The following is a 19,692-nucleotide window of genomic DNA, read 5'->3' on the forward strand; positions in this document are numbered from 1 at the left end:
GTGAGGCAGTTCTAAGAGGAAAATTTACAGGTATGAATGCCCACATGAAAAAAAAGTAAAAAATATCCCAAATAAATAACCTAATAATGCATCTCAAGTTGCTGAAAAATAATAAACCAATCCCAAACCAGTAAAAGAATGAATAAAGATCAAAGCTGTAATTAATGAAATAGCAAATAAAAAATAAAAAGGAACAATGAAGAGTTGGTTCTTTAAAAAGATAAACCTTTAGCCAAACTATCAATCTCCTTTATCAAAGGAAAGACCCAAATTAATAAAATTGGACATATAAAAAGGAGATATTACCACAGACATCACTGAAATACAGAGGAATAGTAGGGACTATTTTGAAAACATTCCAATAAATTGGAAAATCTAGAATCAAATTATTCCATGAAATAGAAAAGGGAACTCTTCCAAATTTACTCTATGAAGCCAATATCACTTCAATACCAAAACTAGCTAAGGATTCCTCAAGAAAAGTATTACGATAAGTGGCACAAAGTCCAAAAGAGACACATCTCTGAGTTCAAACAAAGGTTTATTGACAGAGAATATCTGCCAGGCTGCCCTTTTGCAAGGCACAGCAGGTTTCTGGAAAAACTTCTTAACTATATAGTCAAATATAATGGAGTAGTTTAACAATAACCCATCTGGTCCTGTGATTGTTACTTGATGTCTTTGCTGTGGTTTCTGTTGTTAGGGACTCTTTCTGGGTGGGCCTTACCGGAAGGTAATGCCTAGGTGGGCAGGTGCTGATTTTCAAAATGGAGTTACTTTGGCCTAGGGACCTAACAGAAAGAAAACTACAAACCTATACCCTTGATGGAACACTGATGCAAAAGTCCTTAATAACATTATCAAATTCAACTCAACAACACATTTCAGAGATTATACATCATGATCAAGCTGCTTTAATTCCAGAGTTGCAAGGATGGTTTGATGTATGCAAATAAATATCCCACATAATTAGAACCAAGAACAAAAGTCACATGATCATTTTAATGCAGAAAAATCCTTCCACAAAACTCAACATCCAATTGTGTTAAAAACACTGAAGAAACTAAGGATAGAAAGAACTTACTTTAGCATGATAAAGGCTATATATGACAAACCCAAAGCCAATATCATACTGAATGCGGAAAAACTGAAAACATTTCCTTTAAAGTCAGGAACAAAATATGGATGTCCACTCTCACTACTGCTATTCAAAATAGTGCTTGAATTTTAGCCACAGCAACTAGACAAGAGAAAGAGATAAAAAGTATACAAATAAGAGATGTGCTAGCATGGGACCCAGGCTCACACTAGGCCCCGGTCCAACCCTCCACCTGCGGACACCCATCAGGGCCCAGCCTCCAGCACAGGACCATTCCTTCTGACCAACAGACTAATGCAGGAGGTCAGGCCCAGCCCAGATCCACCCATACCGACTTATGGGACCAAAGTACAGGGTAGGTTCCAATTTGCACCCTACCCCAATCTGGGAGCCTAAGCCTAACCCACTTCCATCTTGGGACACTGCAGTCATTGCCATAGCCTTCCCCAGACAGTAGCCCCTAGCTTTTTGACAACAGACAGGGCCTAGAAGCAGCTGCATTTCAGAGCAAGCATCCCAAAGAGAATGTGAGGCCCACCCTTTCAACCCCATCTCTATAAGACATTGCATCCATCTTGGGGCACCTCAACTACTATCTCAAGTTACCTTGCCTATTGCCACACCTCCTTATTAGTAGCAGTAGCATACATTGAGGGACACCAGCATGGTCTAGAAGCCCAACATCAAGATGAAGTACAGATAATCTGCATGGGTACTACAAGAATATAGGGTGGAAACAGTAATATCTTAGACCCACACTGCGAGAAAGGAAGACACATAGACAGCATGAAAAACAAGGGAGGAAAGTGCCCCAAACAAACCAGGTTCATAATTAAAATGATCTGTGTATTAAAGAATGACCTAAATGAGCAAATACAGGCAAAAAATGATGACTCCAACAAAGAGGTAAGAGAGCAAATATAGGTAGCAAAAGATTACTTCAAGAAAGAGATAGAGTGTCTGGAAAAAAAACACTCAGAAATCCTTGAAATGAAGGATACAATAAACCAAATAAAAAACTCAATACAAAGCATAACCAACAGACTATATCATTTGGAAAAAAGAATGTCAGATAATGAAGACAAAGTTTACAATCTGGAAAATAAAGTTGATCACATAGTGAAGATAGTAAGAAACCAGGAGCAGAATATCCAAGAATTATGGCATAGCAACAAAAGACCAAATCTAGAGTTATTGGGATAAAGGAAGGCATAGCATTTCAAACTAAAGGAATACACAATCTCTTCAATGAGATATTATCAGAAAATTTCAAGCATGAAGAATAAATTGGAAAACAAATACAAGAGGCTTACAGGACAACAAATATACAAAATTACAACAGATCTACACCAAGCCACATTATAACAAAAATGCCTAGCATACAGAATAAGGATAGAATCTTAAAAGCCACAAGAGAGATGAATCAGATCACATTTGGGGTAAACCACTTCGTATCCCAGCAGATTTTTCAACCCAGACCCTCAAAGCCAAGAGAGCATCATGGAACAACATATATTAAGCTCTGAAAGAAAATGGATGCCAACCAAGAATTTTATATCCAGCAAAATTAAGCTTTAGATTTGATGATGAAATAAAAACCTTCCGTGATAAACAAAAGTTAAAAGAATATACAACTAGAAAGACTACACTACAGAACATCCTCGAAGAGGAAATGAAAATATTCTACAAAGAGGAAATGAAAAACAATAAAAATCAGCAGAGAGAGGTATTACACTAAAGGAAAATCTAATCAGAGGAGAAACCAAGTCACGATAAATATCAAAAATAAACAAAAATGGCTGGAAATACAAATCATGTCTCAATAATAAACCTGAATGTTAATGGCTTAAACTCACCAATCAAAAGACATAGGCTAGCACACTGGATTAAAAACAAAAAAAAGACCCAACAATATGCTGCCTCCAAGAGACTCATCTCATAGGAAAAGACATCCACAGGCTGAAAGTGAAGGGTTAGGAAAAATGATACCACTCACATGGACTGTGGAAGCAAGCAGGAGTTTCCATCCTCATATCAAATAAAGTAGACTTCAAGCTAAAGTCAATCAAAAGGGATAAAGAAGGACACTATATACTACACAAGGAAACCATATACCAACAAGACTTAACAATTATAAATATATATGCCCCAAACAATGGAGTGTCTATGTTCATCAAACAAACTCTAAGTTTAAGAGTCAAATAGACCACAACACAATAATTTTGGGTGACTTTAATACACCTCTTTCATCACTAGATAGATCTTCCAAAAAAAGCTGAACAAAGAAATTATAGAACTCAATAATACAATCAATAACTTAGACTTAACTGACATATAGAATATTTCATCTTTCAATGAGAGAATACACTTTCTTTTCAGCAGCACATGGATCCTTCTCTAAAATAGACCATATGTTATGCCACAAAGCAACTCAACAAATATAAAAAAGTAGAGATACTACCCTGCATCCTATCAGATCATAATGGAATGAAATTAGAAATCAATAATAAAATAAGAAATAAAATCCAACACCTGGAGACTAAATAATATGTTACTGAATGAACAATGGTTTGCAGAAGACATCAAGGAGGAGATTAAAAAAATTTTTAGAGGTAAATGAGAACACAGATACAACATATCGAAATCTCTGGGACACTATGAAAGCAGTTCTAAGAGGAAAGTTCATTGCATGGAGCTCATTGCTTAAAAGAAGAAAAAGTCAACAAATAAGTGACTTAACACTACATCTCAAGGCCATAGAAAAAGAAGAATATATGTGTATTAAGAATTGTAGGGGCTGGGGATGTGGCTCAAGTGGTAGCTCGCTTGCCTGGCATGCATGGGGCACTGGGTTCAATCCTCAGCACCACATAAAAATAAAAAAAAATAAATATGTTATGTCCACCAAAACTAAAAAATAAATATTAAAAAAAAGAATTGTAATGCAAAGATTCCTGAGCTGCTTTCCTCCACCACGCTCTTCCATGATGATGTTCTGCTTCACCTTGAGTTCTGAGGAATAGAGCTGACTGTCTATGGACTGAGATCTCTGAAACTGTGAGCCCCCAAATAAACTTTTCCTCTGCTTAAAAAAAAGAATTGTAATACAAAAGATAGAGGAGAGAGAGAGAGAGAGAGAGAGAGAGAGAGAGAGAATGTATAATGGCGTGAACATACTTTATATACAGAGTTACAAAAATTGAGCTGTAAATAATGAGTGTAAATAATGAGTGTAATGCTTTCCACTATTGTCATGTTTGTAAAAAATAAACAAATAAAAAAATAACAAATCAACACCAAAAGCAGAAGACAGGAAATAATTAAAATCAGAGCTGAAATCAATGAAATTAAAACAAAAGAAACAATTGAAAAAATTGACAGAAAAAGTTGGTTCTTTGAAAAAATAAATAAAATTGACAGTCCCTTAGCTATGCTAACAAAGAGAAGGAGAGAGCAAACTCAAATTACTAACACACATGATGAAAAAGGAAATATCATGACAGACACTACAGAAAAACAGAAGATAATTAGAAATTTGGAAAACTTGTTCTCCAATAAAATAGAAAATATCAAAGGCATTGACAGATTTCTAGAGTCATATAATTTGCCCACATTGAATTAGGATGATACGATTTAAACAGATCAATTTCAAGCGATGAAATAGAAGATGCCATCAGAAGTATACCAACCAAGAAAAGCCCAAGACCAGATGGATACAGAGACGAGTTCTACAAGACCTTTAAAGAAGAACTAATACCAATACTCTTCAATTTATTTCAGGAAATAGAAAAAGACGCAGCACTTCCAAACTCATCCTATGAGGCCAATATCACCCCAATTCCCAAACCAGGCAAAAACACATCAAAAAAAAAAAAAAAAGAAAACTTCAGACCAATATCTCTAAAAAACATAGACACAAAAATTCTCAATAAAATTCCGGCAAATCAAATACAAAAACACATCAAAAAGATCGTGCACTATGATCAAGTGGGATTCATCCCAGGGATGCAAGGTTGGTTCAACATACAGAAATCAATAAATGCAATTCATCACATCAAGAGAATTAAAGATAAGAATAATAGGATCATCTCAATAGATGCAGAAAAAAGCATTTGACAAAATACAGCACCCCTTATGTTCAAAACACTAGAAAAATTAGGGACAACAGGAACATATCTCAACATCATAAAGGCTATCTATGCTAAGCCCCAGGCCAACATAATTCTAAATGGAAAAAATTGAAGGTATTCCCTCTAAAAACTAGAACATGCCCTCTTTCACCACTTCTATTTAACATAGTTCTTGAAACACTGGCCAGAGCAATTAGACAGATGAAAGAAATTAAAGGGATACACACAGGAAAACAAGAACTCAAATTGGCACTATTTGCTGATCATATGATTTTATACTTGGAAGACCCTAAAAGTTCCACCAGAAAACTCCTAGAAATAGAAAATGAATTCCGCAAAGTATCAGGATATAAAATCAACACCCATAAATCAAAGGCATTTCTGTATATGAATGACAAATCCTCAGAAAGGGAAATAAGGAAAACTACCCCATTTACAATAGCCTCAAAAAAAAAATACTTGGGAATCAACTTAACCAAGGAGGTGAAAGATCTATATAATGAAAATTACAGAACCCTAAAGAAAGAAATCAAAGAGGATCTTAGAAAATGGAAAAATCTACCTTGCTCTTGGATAGGCAGAATTAATATTATCAAAATGACAATACTACCAAAAGCATATACAGATTTAATGCAATTCTGATCAAAATTCCAATGACATTCCTCATAGAAATAGAAACAGCAATCATGAATCATCTGGAAAAATAAGAGACCCAGAATAGCTAAAGCAGTCCTTAGCAGGAAGAGTGAAGCAGGTGGCATCACTATACCAGACCTTAAACTATACTACAGAGCAATAGTAACAAAAACAGCATGGTATTGGCACCAAAACAGACTAGTAGACTAATGGTACAGAATAGAGGACACAGAGACTAACCCACAAAACTACAATTATCTTATATTAGACAAAAGTGCCAAGAACATGCATTAGAGGAAAGATAGCCTCTTCAACAAATGGTGCTGGGAAAACTAGAAGTCCATATGCAACAAAATGAAATTAAACCCCTATCTCTCATGATGTACAAACCTCAACTCAAAATGAATCAAGGACTTAGGAATACAACCTGAGACCCTGAGTTTATTAGAAGAAAAAGTAGGCCCTAATCTCCATCATGTGGGATTAGGCCCCAACTTCCTTAATAAGATTCCTGTGGCACAAGAATTAAAATCAAGAATCAATAAATGGGATGGACTCAAACTTTTTCTCAGCAAAAGAAACAATCTGTGAGGTGAATAGAGAGTCTACATCTTGGAAGGAAATCTTTATCCCTCACACATCAGATAGAGTACTAATATCTAGGGTATATAAAGAACTCAAAAAGCTAACCACCAAAATAAATAAATAAATAAATAAATAAATAAATAAATAAATAAATAACCCAATCAATAAATGGGCCAAGGACCTGAAGAGACACTTCTCAGAAGATGATATACAATCAATCAACAAATACATAAAAAAATGTTCATCAATCACTAGTAATTAGAGAAATGCAAATAAAAACTACTCTAAGATTTCATCTGACTCCAGTCAGAATGGCAGCTATTATGCATACAAACAACAGTAAGTGTTGGCGAGGATGTGGGGAAAAAGGTACACTCATACACTACTGGTGGAACTGCAAATTGGGGCAACCAATATGGAAAGCAGTATGGAGATTTTTTTGGAAAATTGGGAAAGGAACTACCATTTGACCCAGCTGTCCCTCTCCTTGATCTATACCCAAAGGACTTAAAACCAGCATATAAGCCACATCAATGTTTATAGCAGCACAATTCACAATAGCTAAACTGGAACCAACCTAGATACCCTTCAATATATGAATGGATAAAAAATTGTGACATATATACACAATGGAATATTACTCAGCAATAAAAGAGAATAAAATCATGGCATTTGCAGGTAAATGGATGGAGTTGGAGAAGATAATGCTAGGTGAAGTTAGCCAATCCCAAAAAACCAAATGCCGAATGTTTTCTCTGACATAAGGAGGCTGATTCATAGTAGCGTAGGGAGGGGGAGCTTGGGAGGAATAGCCAAACTCTAGATAGGGCAGAGGAGTGGGAGGAGAAAGAAGGGGATCTGGGGTTAGAAATGATGGTGGAATGTTATGGACATTATTATACGAAGTACATGTATGAAGACACGAATTGGTGTGAATATACTTTGTATACAACCAGAGATATGAAAAATTGTGCTCTATATGTGTAATATGAATTACAATGCATTCTGCTGTCATATATAAATTAAAAATAATTTTAAAAGGTATACAAATAAGAAAGGAAAAAGTCAAATTACTTGTTTTTGGAAGATACAAAGGCTTCTAGAAACAATTTAGTAAAATAGCAGGATACAAGATCATCTTATAGAAATCAGTAGTATTTATATATACCAATAACAAATTCCCTGAAAAAGTAACCAGGAAAACAATTCCATTTAAAATAGCTTCAAAAATATTTATGAATAAATCTAACCAAAAAGGTGAAAGACTTCTATAATGAAAATTACAGAACATAAGAAAAAAAAAAGAAATATAAGACTCTAGAAAATAGAAACCCTCCCATTTTCATGGATAGGCAGAACTAATATTGTTAAAATGGTCATATTACCAAAGTAATCTACAGATTTAATGTAATCCACATCCAAACACTAGTGACATTCTTCGAAAAACAAGAAAGAACTAAAATTCATAGAGAGGCACAAAAGGCCCAGAATAGCCAAAGCAATCCTGAGTAAAAAGAGCAATGCTAGAAGCATCACAATACACAATTTCAAAATTATGCTATAGAGTTATAGTAACAAAACAGCATTGTATTGGCATAGAAAGACCATTACATTAATAGAATAGAAGACAGAGAACCCACAGATACAGTCATCTGATACTTGACAAAGGCATGAAAAACTTACATTGGAGAAAAGGTAGACTTTTAAATAAATGGGGTAGAGAAAGGAGATTGAGGAGAGGGAGATGCGGAAGGCCAGTGGAGGTATGGGAATGAAACTGAATGAATTATATCATGTACATGTATGAATGTGTCACAATCCCACTATTATGTAAAATTGTGCAACAAAACAATTTTTTAATTAAAAATTTAAAAAAAATATTTCCCCGGTCAAATAAACTAGGCATCTATGAAAAGTTTTGGCAGACATTTTTCAAATCAGTATAAAAATAAAATACAATGTGTGCACACAAAAGTATAAAACAATGTGGCATATGCATATACTATAAACCATATGCATGTATGCTTAAATATTAATGGAAATTAAACAAAACATTATTAATATGGATTAATTCTAAGAGGATGGATGGTTAGTGAAATGGAAAGACTATTTTAGATTCTACTTGATAAAATTATCTTGTGGGGGGAGAAAGTTAAAAAATCAAGAAGTCCCTGATGAAACATAACACCTTGCGGCAAAATAAAGAACATTACAAAACTATCCTTCTCATGGTGGACATTCAACTTAATCAACCGAGGTCAAATAAACATGGTCACCTGTAAATTTTTGATCCATTTAAGTCAATCACACAATGTTTGTATTTAATTTTATCAGTGAGACTATGACACATTCATACATGCACATGATATAATTCATTCAATTTCATTTCCATACCTCCCCTGGTCTTTCCCATCTCCCTCCCCTGGATCTACTTTCTCTACCCTATTAGTTTCCTTTTTATTATCTCAAGATCTCTTTTATCCTCTTTTCCCCTCTAGATTCCACACGAGAGAAGACATATGACTCTTGTTGAGTCAAACTTTTTTTGTTTGTTCGTTTTTGGCCTAACATGATGCCATCTAGTTATCCATTTTCTTGAAAATGACATAATTTTGTTCTTTTGGGCCTGGTAAGAATTTCATTGTGTGTATATACCCCCATTTTCTATTGTCAATCATATATTGATAGACACCTAGATTGGTTCCATAACTCAACTATTGCAAATTGGACTGCTATGTACATGGGTATGCATATGTCACTATAGTATGCTGACTTTAATTCTTTTGGATAAACACCAAGAGTTGATAACTGGATTATATGTGTCTCCATTCCTAGTCTTTTAATGAATATTTATACGTATTTCCATAGTTGCTGTACTAATACATTTTCTTAAACAATGTATAAGAGTTCCTATTTTCCTGCATCTTCACAAGCACTTGTTATTCATATTTTTGATTGCCATGCTAACTGGAATAACATGAAATCTCAGTGTACTTTTTATTTGCATTTCCCTGATTACTAAAGACATTGAATATTTTTTTACATATATTTGGCAATTTGTTTTTCTTCTTTTGAGAAATGACTGCATAGTTTATTTGCCCACTTATTCATTGGGTTATTTGTTTTTGATAAGTTTTTTGAGTCCTATATATATTCTGGATATTAATCCTCTGTTGGAAGAGTTTATGGGAATGATTTTCTCCCATTCATTCACATTATTATTTCCTTTGCTGAGCATGAAGTTTTGAAATTTTGATATATTACCATATATTAATTCTGACTATTATTTCCTGAGCTTTAGGAGTCCCATTGAGGAAGTCACTGCCTGTGTCTATATGTTGGAGTGTTTCCCCATTTTCCTCTAGTAGATGCGTAGTTTCTGGATGATTCTTGAGTATTAGGTTTATTTTGAATTGACTTTTGTGCAGAATGAGAGATAGTAATCTAGTTTCATTCTACATTTTGTGATTGACTTAAATGGCTCAAAATTTTACAGGTGACCATGTTTATTTGACCTCAATTGATTGAGTGTCCACCTTGAGAAGAATAGTTTGGCAATGTACTTTATTTTTCTACAAGGTATGATGTCCCTGCATACAAATTCAAGAATAGACCATTCTATTTGATAAGGGAACCTACTTAAAGATGCTTCTATGTCTCTGGCCTCTATACTAGTACTTATATTTTCCAATATATTAAGATTCACTAATTAATCAGCTACTATTGAAGATTCTTTTTCATAGTACCATAAAATGCATTTTGAGGGAATTACTATAAAATGGGCTTTTCCAACAAAGTAGATTTAGTGGAAATCCCATGTGATGTTGGAGTTGTAAACATAAACTCATAGTTATCTTATTCCAGATTAGCATAACATAAATGCAGATGGATAGATGTGTTTGTAACTCATAATAGTAGACATCCCTCTATTTTCTAGTTCTGTCAACTGAGAGAACCTAGAAGCAACAAAACTCCAGTGGCACCTAATATATCTAGCACCCAAATCATGTTTTCCCATACCATTCTCCAATAAAATGAAGCAAGGCTCCTTGGAGAAATGGCTGATTTTGGGACAGAGTAGAGAACATATAAGATTAGCCTGGAGCACCTTATAGTGTTATATAAAGATAGGAGCCTGACAAAGAGATACAGCCAACATGAAGGAGCTCACAGTGGCAAATCTGTAACAATTTGAGCAACAAAATATGTAGTATTTATAAAATAGATATCCCTAAATCCACAGCAATTTAAATAAGATTTAGTAAGTAGAGAAAAAAAAGATAACTCTGATGCAGAATCTTAAATGATTTAAATACTCCCTGCTCAAAGGGGTGGAGCTTACTGTCTACCCCCTGATCTGGACAACTTTTAGTGACTTGCTTCCAACTAGTAAGTATGGGAAGGGAGAAAGTGTAATTTTACAGTGGAGAATATTTCCTTAGTTATATGATTGAAGTTAATATCAATAATAAGTTCTGATGATAATATGTATCCTTGATACAATAAGAATGGCATATTACTCTGTAGTCTTCCTCTCAAAACCCCAGAACTCCCAATAAAACCACAATAAAAATATCAAACTCAACTGAGAAACATTATGCAAAATACCAGATGAATACTCCTCGAAATGGGCTACGTTGTCAAGAAAAGGGAAGTCGGAGAAACTTAAAGCCAAGGCGAACATAAGGATTCCTGACAAACATAATGAGTGGCAGAGAGAAGAGCAACTAACCAGACCTTGAAGAACAGACAAGATTAGCATGTTGACCATCAAAAAATCAAGGGGACCTGATGCACTGTGAGCAAGCAGAGAAATGGTCAAGATCAAGACAGAAAGACAGAGGTTCCAGACCCTGGCTGCACAGTAGAATCATATGGGAAGATTTTCAATAATGCTATTCAGAACCTACCCACAAGTGATTGATTTAAGTAGCCAAAACAAACCAGTTATGCATATTCACATGCCTTAGAGCTTGATCTACATAACATAGGGTAAGTATAAAAGCAAGTTGCAAAGATTATAAATAAAATTCTGGTACATAAGATCAAAACAAAAAACAATATACTGTTTTAGGAACACAGACATGTTAAAAACAAATTTAAAGAAAAATTTAAAAAGAACATAGGTACTATGAATACAAAACTTAGCAAATTTAGCATAGCACTTACCTTTTGGGAATGGAGCTAAGGGGTCTTGAGAGATAAGTACAAAGATCTTTCCTAAATGTACAGTTTTGGTCCCACCATTCCATTTAACAACTATTCTTTAAACTACACATATATTATATTCACTTTTTCATATTGCAGAATAGCTCATAGCTCTCTGGTAATTCAGTGATCTTACCCTTGCTGACATGAACCAATTTCAAGAGGAATAATCCTAAACCAACCTAGGGGACAGTGCACTGCATGGGAAGGCATCTGGAATTATTACCAATAATAAAATTGAGTTCCTAGCTTAAAGATTAAACTAAAGTAGAACACGAGAAAAGTTCAAATACAGGAAGGATCATTATGCAAAGGAAGAAATAAGAACTCTTGTTTTCTAAAGTTACAGTAAGTTGAGACCCATAGATTCTGTGATGGGAAGCAGGTTTTGGCTCAACATGAATAATCAGACCTACATAAATGGGATAAAAAAATTTCAAGATTGGATTAACTTTCTCCTTACTGACATTGTTTAAATAGAAGCTAGAAGGCTATGCAGAGAAAATACTTAAAGGAAGATTCCTGCTTTAGAATTAGTCTGGATGATCTTAGAAGTTAGACAATCACACTTGTATCCTAGGCATTTCCTATAAACCCGTGTGTTAAATAGATTAGTAAAACACCAGTTTCACTCACGATTGTACACAGTGGGCTGCAGTAAGAATCCAAACTGGATCGATGATGGCACCTCCACATTGGTGATCACCTAGAAACCTCAAACCCACCTGCCAGGGCCAACAGTGGGGACAGGCTTCTTCCCCCCCTGCAATTCTTCTGGAAAGCCACTGGGGACTAAATGGAGGGATGCCACAGATATCTACAGGAAAGAAGAGGAGACCAATGGCTCATCCCAGACAACAATCATGAACACAACTCCTGCAAAGCCTTGCTATAGCTAACAGCAGTAATTCCCAAATGCCAGATGAGATTTATAAAGTACTTACTCCCAAGACCCATCTCTCAGGAGTCCGAATTTAAAAGCCTGCTTAGCCAACTGTGCCAGGCAGTCAGGATTTTAGACATGAAAGTATTTATTCGTTCATTTAAAACCTAACTATTCAGTGCTTGCTCTGCCAGGCACCGTCTCACTAAGTTGCTTAGGGCCTCAGTAAGTTTTTTAGCTGAGGCTCACTTTGAACTTGTTATCCTCCTGTCTCAGCCTCCCCAGCCACTGGAATTATAGGCATGCACCCTGCACATGGCTCAGGAAATCATTTTAAATAATAAGTTTCTATAGGAGTAGATGAGGACCATGAATTGTTCTCTGTACCTCTTTCTCCCTATATAAACCTTATTTTGTTTTCCCTCTGAGTCTATATGTAAACTCAAACAGGATTCTACAAGTTTCAAGGACTTAAACATAAAACTTGAATTTTTTTTCATTGTGGCATATCAAATGAAAGATGAAGATTCCAAAATAGACATTTAGTTAACAAAGAAGTAGATTAAACAGATAGTAGTATGGCCAACTCACCATATGGAATAGCTTTTCCAGTAAATATAGTATTGGTTTTGAGAAGTGTTGTCAGTCCATTTTTGTTTAAGGAGTCTATAGAGAAAAAAATTTTAATTGAAAGTATTTTGAGTAGCTTCACTAATTGACCTGCCTTGTAACCCTGATCAATCACAAAAACCACTCTGCTGTAGACCTCACTAACACTACCATTTATATGCCAGATGCCAAGTTGCACAGATGTGATTTCTTGCTTATCTCTCAATATCCCTGCATCTGGCTCTTTTAAGCACTTTTTCCTTCCTTTACTCCATGATATTTACTCTTGAAATATTTAAAGTCATCTCTTAATTTTAGTCTTTTTTTCAAAATCTTTTTTCAGCCTGAAAAGATATTCTACAAGGTACTGTCTGTCCATACCCTATTTTTTACTCATCTGTATAAAGATGATTTGTGAATTTATCTCTTCACTATAAATCTCTTCCCTGAATTCTTGACCTAGAATAACTAGATGTCTCCATTAGAATGTCCTACAAAATTCTAAACATCTACATGTCATGAATGGAACTAATTGATTTTAATAGTCAATAGGGCCTTGTTCTTATGTCCCTGCATCATTTAATGGTTCTACCATCCATAGCCACTCGAGCTAGAACCCTGAAAACTCAAGCTGGACTTTTCCTTCTTCATAAATGCTCTCCCCACAACATGTATAGTCAAGCAATACAATTATAAAAATTTCTTGCAATGATTTTCCCACCACTCTTCTTACATGTAAGTTCATCCATCTTCTCAATTTTCCATATTACTCTGGAACCAGGGAGGTTCCAGAGGTTTGAAAAACAGCTCCACCTATTCATAGCTCTTTGGGAAAGTCATTTAACTTCTCTAAGCCTCTGTTCTCTGGTCTGTGCAAGGAGAGCAGTACATATTATCTTTGAAGTTTGTAAGGAGGAATAAATGGGTGATGTGTATGAAATATTGACTATACTTGAGATAAAGAAAGTGATCAATAGATCTTCACTAGATATTTACCACTATGGTACTTATAGTTTAATGCCTTTTCTATAATTCCTTCACAATGTAGTTTTCTTGTAAGTCATCAATTCTCCTTTATTATAGTTTTTGCATAAGATATTCCTTTTTGTCTAGGTAAAGTAAACTTTATCTTCTAAAGTACTGAGAAAACTATTAGTCCTCCAGAAGCTTTTAAAATTTCAAAATAGAGCCAATCTCATTTCTGAATTCCATTTTCTAATCTGAATTCTCTGCTTTTCGCATATGGTGCTTGGCATCTTTTGAAATGTTCTAGTGAACGCAGTTTCATGAGCATTATGGGAGATGCTTGCTAAGGCATAGATTTCTGGGCTCCACCCCAGATCTATAGAATCTAAATCTCTAGGAGTGGACCCAGGACTCTGCATTTTTATTCTTCTATCAAGATGATTCAAGCATCCTACATTTGGATAAACACAGTTAAATTATCTTCCCTATAAGCATAGTTCTTATTACACAGGTGATTATACTTGCCTGAAGGTAAAAAGGTGTTTCTAGCCTTGAATCCTTGGAAATTATTTTCACCATCACTTTTGAAATACACGACCATCATATTACCAAAACTGAATATTGAAATGGATTTCAAGATTCTACAAAGTTTAGTTGTAAAAGTTTTAGGGAAATTTGAATTATAGTTACAAAAAATTTAAAAATCCAAACACAGGAGGCAAAATATTATCCAACTAATGTTTTTAAGTCAGCAACTTTGGTTTTCTCCAACTTTGGCTTGTAGGCATACCCATACTTACAAAGAAAGTTAAAAATTAGTTTTCAAAGTAACAATGTATCATAATTTTTATCTCAAAAAAAATTTTATCTCAAAAAAAAAAAACTATATGGGATGAAGACATCTGATTTCTAATATACACAAAAAACTCAATTATTAATTGGTGAACAATAGGAGCTGAATAAACAATAAAACCACCCAAGCAAATATATTTCTTCTTTCCAACAGGACATGGTCATTCTTTTTTTTTCTAAATTGATTGAAAAAAAAATGACAGCAGAATGTATTACAATTCTTATTACATGTATACAGCACAATTTTTCATATCTCTGGTTGTATATAAAGTATGTTGTCACCAATTTATGTCTCCATACATGTACTTTGGATAATGATGTCCATCACATTCCACCATCCTTGCTAATCCCCTGTCCCCTCCCTTTCCCTCCCACCCCTCTGCCCTATTCTAAAATTCATCTATTCATCCCATGCTCCCCCTCCCTACCCTACTATGAGTCAGCCTCCTTATATCAGAGAAAACATTTGGCATTTGTTTTTTGGGGATTGGCTAACTTCACTTAGCATTATCTTCTGATATGGTCATTCTTTATGTCAGCAGGCAACACCAGAAATCTGCTTTACCCAACCCTCACATCACATGTACTGCTCTGTTGGAGCATAGGATTGTGCTACCAACTCACCTGCTCTTAAAGTCCAAGTAAATATTCTGAGCCCATTTATATTCCTGGACTCTAACTCACTACCACCTGACTGAGGGACAAATAGGATGAAAGTTAATTCTTCATATGAAGTAAATAAAGTTATAACTTAAAGTATATTTGAAGTTGAAGTTGCTAAGAAAATTAAGACCCAAGTGGAAATTACAGTTTTTAGTTACTTTTCTTGGACACAAAAATGAAAATATTTGCAACAGAAGGAATTGATACAAAAAAAAAAGGAAACTTAAAATTTTTACCTTCTGCACGTACCAGAAATTTATTCACCGATACCATTTTCCCTTTTCTCTGAGTAATTCCTTTTCACCTTCCAAATATTCTGAAATATTTTCCACATTTTGTATGTTTCTATTAAAAATCTTTACTAGTGAGTCAGCTGCTGGTTCACAGGTCTTAAAGCTAAAGTTTTCTGGCATGTGAGTTCTGGAGCTTCAAGTGTAAGAAATCCATACTCCCACTCAGTTTCTTGGTACCCAAGGAAGCCAGTCAATGCCAGAGGCACCCTGGTGAGTCTGATGCTTCTCAAATTGAATTTAGAGGATGGAATGTTAACTACCTAACTTGTATTTTTCTTCAGGATCATCATAAATCACAATGGAATCATAAATACAGTTTTGGTTAAATTCAACTTTAAAGTCCTCAAATGTCAACTGTACAAATTATAAACACAACCAGAGAAGTGGTCAAAAAGAAAAAAGTTTAAGAAATTTCTCTTTGCACATTAAAAGGATCTCTGTTATTATCAAAATGTGGCTGATATAGATGCAAACAATTATAGTTTCCTTGGAGGGCAATTTGGCAATGACTACCAGGTTTAAATGCACAAACCCCTGACCCAGCAAGTTCATTTCTGCAAATTACATATATCTGCATGTGTCCAAAGATATTGACACAGGGATATTCATGGCAGCATTGCTGCTATGGACAACAACTGGAAACTCAAACCTCTGCTAATAGGAAACTGATTTATTTAATAAGTCAGGTAACATCACACAATATTTTATGTAGTTTTTAAGAAGAACTCTGTAGGCTCATTTGAAAAGTTCTTTGAGATACTGTTCAGTGAACAAAGCATTGCCAAGTAACTTAGATGCCTATGCTCAGAATACCTCCCCAGAGATGCTGCAATAACATCGATGTTTTACTCCATGTGTAGGACAAGAGTCTGATGAAAAAAGCCTTATTTTGCATTGTATACACTTTTAAACTGCTGCATTTTTAAATTCACATACAGAATCCTTTTAGGGTAAAAAAAAAAGTGGCAAAAAGAAACTTCTAGCCATAATGGTATCTTAACAATCCATATGAAGTAAGTTATGCCTACCTAGCATAATAGCTAAGTTTTCTATGAAGTAGCAATTCCTCAATTGCTTACTTTTATGATGTGTTTCTCTGGAGCATGAATAAACCAATGATACCACACATTATTGGGATACAAGCGAGGATAGTTGGCATACTGAATTGTCCCTTCCTCTACCAATACAGCCACACTCTCACAACCTGAACCTATGCAGATGTAGGGAGAATCCACAGTGAATGGCAAAAGGCACTTCTTATTGTCATCTCCATTTAGAGACAGCAGAGAATGAACACCTGAAATCCTTACCTGTTCCTGAGTTCTGTACAGCAGAAAAGCAAAGTTCAAAGCCACTGCCACTGTTTTCTGCATCAGAAACAAATGTAACTATGGCCTGGTTGGTCTCCATCAGCAAGGGTGAGGGCAACATATCTCCACAGACCTTACCTTGAGAGGAAAAGAAATTGAAATAACATTACTGAAATGTAGTGCAAAGTTATACATGTTTTTTTTCTGGTAATATCTCCCATGAGTTCTTCTTTAATCTTGCCATAATCTCTGCTTCAATGATTCTATTTCACCTATCTTCTGGCTCTCAGTTTCAAGTGAAATTCTATTCGCCCTTTAGGACCTTATTCAAGGTCCAGTTCTTTTATAAACTTTTCCTGGACACTCACTGAAAACCAAGGGACCTTTCCCTGGATCAATTTAGCACATTCTGTATTCTGCAGCTTTTCCTGCTGTGTGGGATACCTTCAGTGACCTCAAGCCATAAGCTTGAGATTGATTCTCTGTATGTTCAGCGTGTGATATCCCGTACATACCCGACTTTAAGCAAGAATGATTGCTAGATAAATAGTAGACTTAAGTATAAAATGATTTAGTCAATAAATATTATAATCCCTAGAAAACTATCTTTTCTATGTCAAAATTTGTGAAGAGACATTTGTTTTGTCATTTATCTCATGGAGATCTAGAGATGAAGGTCTGTATCAGCTGTGGAGACCCTTAATGCTTAACACATTTCAACTAACATAGAGGTCAATTATGTTTCTATAGCTTATAAGAGGAATCTAACAAAATTATGTGGCTGAAATGACCTATTGTGTCTTTAAATTATTAAAGAATTGTACAGTAGAGTTCAAAGTGTGTGTATGTAAACAGATATGCACAAAAATGTTAACAGTAAGAGCCAGGACTGTTGTTCAGTGGTAGAGCATTTGCCCAGCATGTATAAGGCCCTGGGTTCGCTCCCCAGCACCGCCATCTCTTAGTGGTAGGTTTGTGAATGGTTTACATGTTTTCTTTTTGCTCATCTTTATATACCAAATTTACTAAACATATACCCACTTTTGTGATTAAAAATGAAAATATTAACCTTTCCTTGAAATGGAGGTTTTCTGGCAATTGTGATGTCAATTTTATTCAATACTGTTATTAAACTTGAAAAAGGAATGTGATATTTGGTGTCTGATTTAGAAAAACAATGAAGAAAATGATCAGATAATATGCTATTGTTTCTATTCTTACAACCTCCTGCACCCATCCCTTTTAGAAGGGCACAGTATGTAAGATAAAACAATTATCCCAGGTGCAGAAATCTCACATGAGCTATAGCATTTCTCTTTTTTAAAGTACTCTAAAATGATAAATAACATACTAATAATCGCTCCATCACTTGATTGTAAAGATATGTAGTCATGATCACATCCAGCTCGATTTTCTATATCTAGACTTGTAAATTTTATCAGGATAATTTTATCTTCTGGTACCATTATTTTCCAGACACATAAACTGGGGTAAGAGCAGGAAAAAAAAATAAAATTAATGCAAGTTTGAAAATAAGATCTAAGTTTCATGCATTAGTTTACACTTTACCAATAGTAAAATTTAGCAGAATATTAGAATGCAAAAATCAACAAATTCCTTATATGGCAGAAATATGTTTATGACCAAATTGCTAACATTTCTCCAACAAATACATGAGTACTAATTAGAAAAATGGCCAGAAACCAATGTTTAATATTTATTTAGTTAAAAAGTGCTAGAATTTTCATCTATAAACTGAAGAAAACTTCTCATATTTTTCTAGGTCATCATTAGTCTAGTTAAAATTCATAATATTCACCTAGAAGTTGAACTATGGACAATGAATTCTCATGAATTATGGATTAACTGTGCAGCACATGTTACCTCTAACCAGCCAAATCAGGTCATACTAAGTCAGTCCCCAGGGTTGTAATGTCATCTAACTCCCAAATCAGGTCAGATGTGACCTTTCACTAACATCTTTAGAAACATGTCGAAACATTTTCAAAGTAGCCTTACATAATCTATCACATAACACTTCACCTTTATTTTCCTCACATGAATTTATACTATTTAAGAAAAAAATCCCATTGAACCACAAATCTCAACTTCTTCCATATGTCACATTCATCTGAATGCAAAATTATTTGGAATCTAACATGTCAGAATGAACTTCTTTCTGAAGTGTGGCAGTCTTCATCAACAACCTTAGACGTTAATAGCCCACTGCTCTCTAGGTAATAAATGTTCAGGACTGTAGGAGCAATCGAGTTCTTTTATGCCCAATTTCTAAAAGCCAGACACTAATAATTCTTTTTTCCAAACAACCCCCTCTTAACCAGAAACTCTTCAAATTAATCTTTCTATTCAAATCCATCATTCTGAATATAGATATAAAAATAGGTAACCTAAAATAGTATTAAAATCACTTTTTAAGAATTTCCATTTAAAAAGCAAT

At 34.7% G+C, this 19,692-nt stretch overlaps 1 protein-coding gene across 1 annotated transcript in view; it reads right to left on the bottom strand.

Annotated features, from left to right (window-relative positions):
• Ovch1 (ovochymase 1) overlaps window positions 1-19,692 on the bottom strand; it is a 95,642-nt gene that overhangs the window by 53,423 nt on the left and 22,527 nt on the right. Inside the window, exons 8-11 of the mRNA XM_058576363.1 lie at window positions 18,586-18,719; window positions 17,235-17,372; window positions 13,133-13,207; window positions 12,295-12,475 (exon numbers count right to left, since the gene is read on the bottom strand). Coding sequence (XP_058432346.1) covers window positions 12,295-12,475; window positions 13,133-13,207; window positions 17,235-17,372; window positions 18,586-18,719 — 528 coding nt within the window. The remainder of the gene's footprint in view (window positions 1-12,294; window positions 12,476-13,132; window positions 13,208-17,234; window positions 17,373-18,585; window positions 18,720-19,692) is intronic.

Source organism: Marmota monax, unplaced genomic scaffold (genome assembly GCF_021218885.2).
Source record: "Marmota monax isolate L192 unplaced genomic scaffold, Marmota_monax_Labrador192_F-V1.1 WCK01_AAM20220418_F8-fsc00012, whole genome shotgun sequence".
In the NCBI taxonomy this organism is placed as follows: Eukaryota; Metazoa; Chordata; class Mammalia; order Rodentia; family Sciuridae; genus Marmota; species Marmota monax.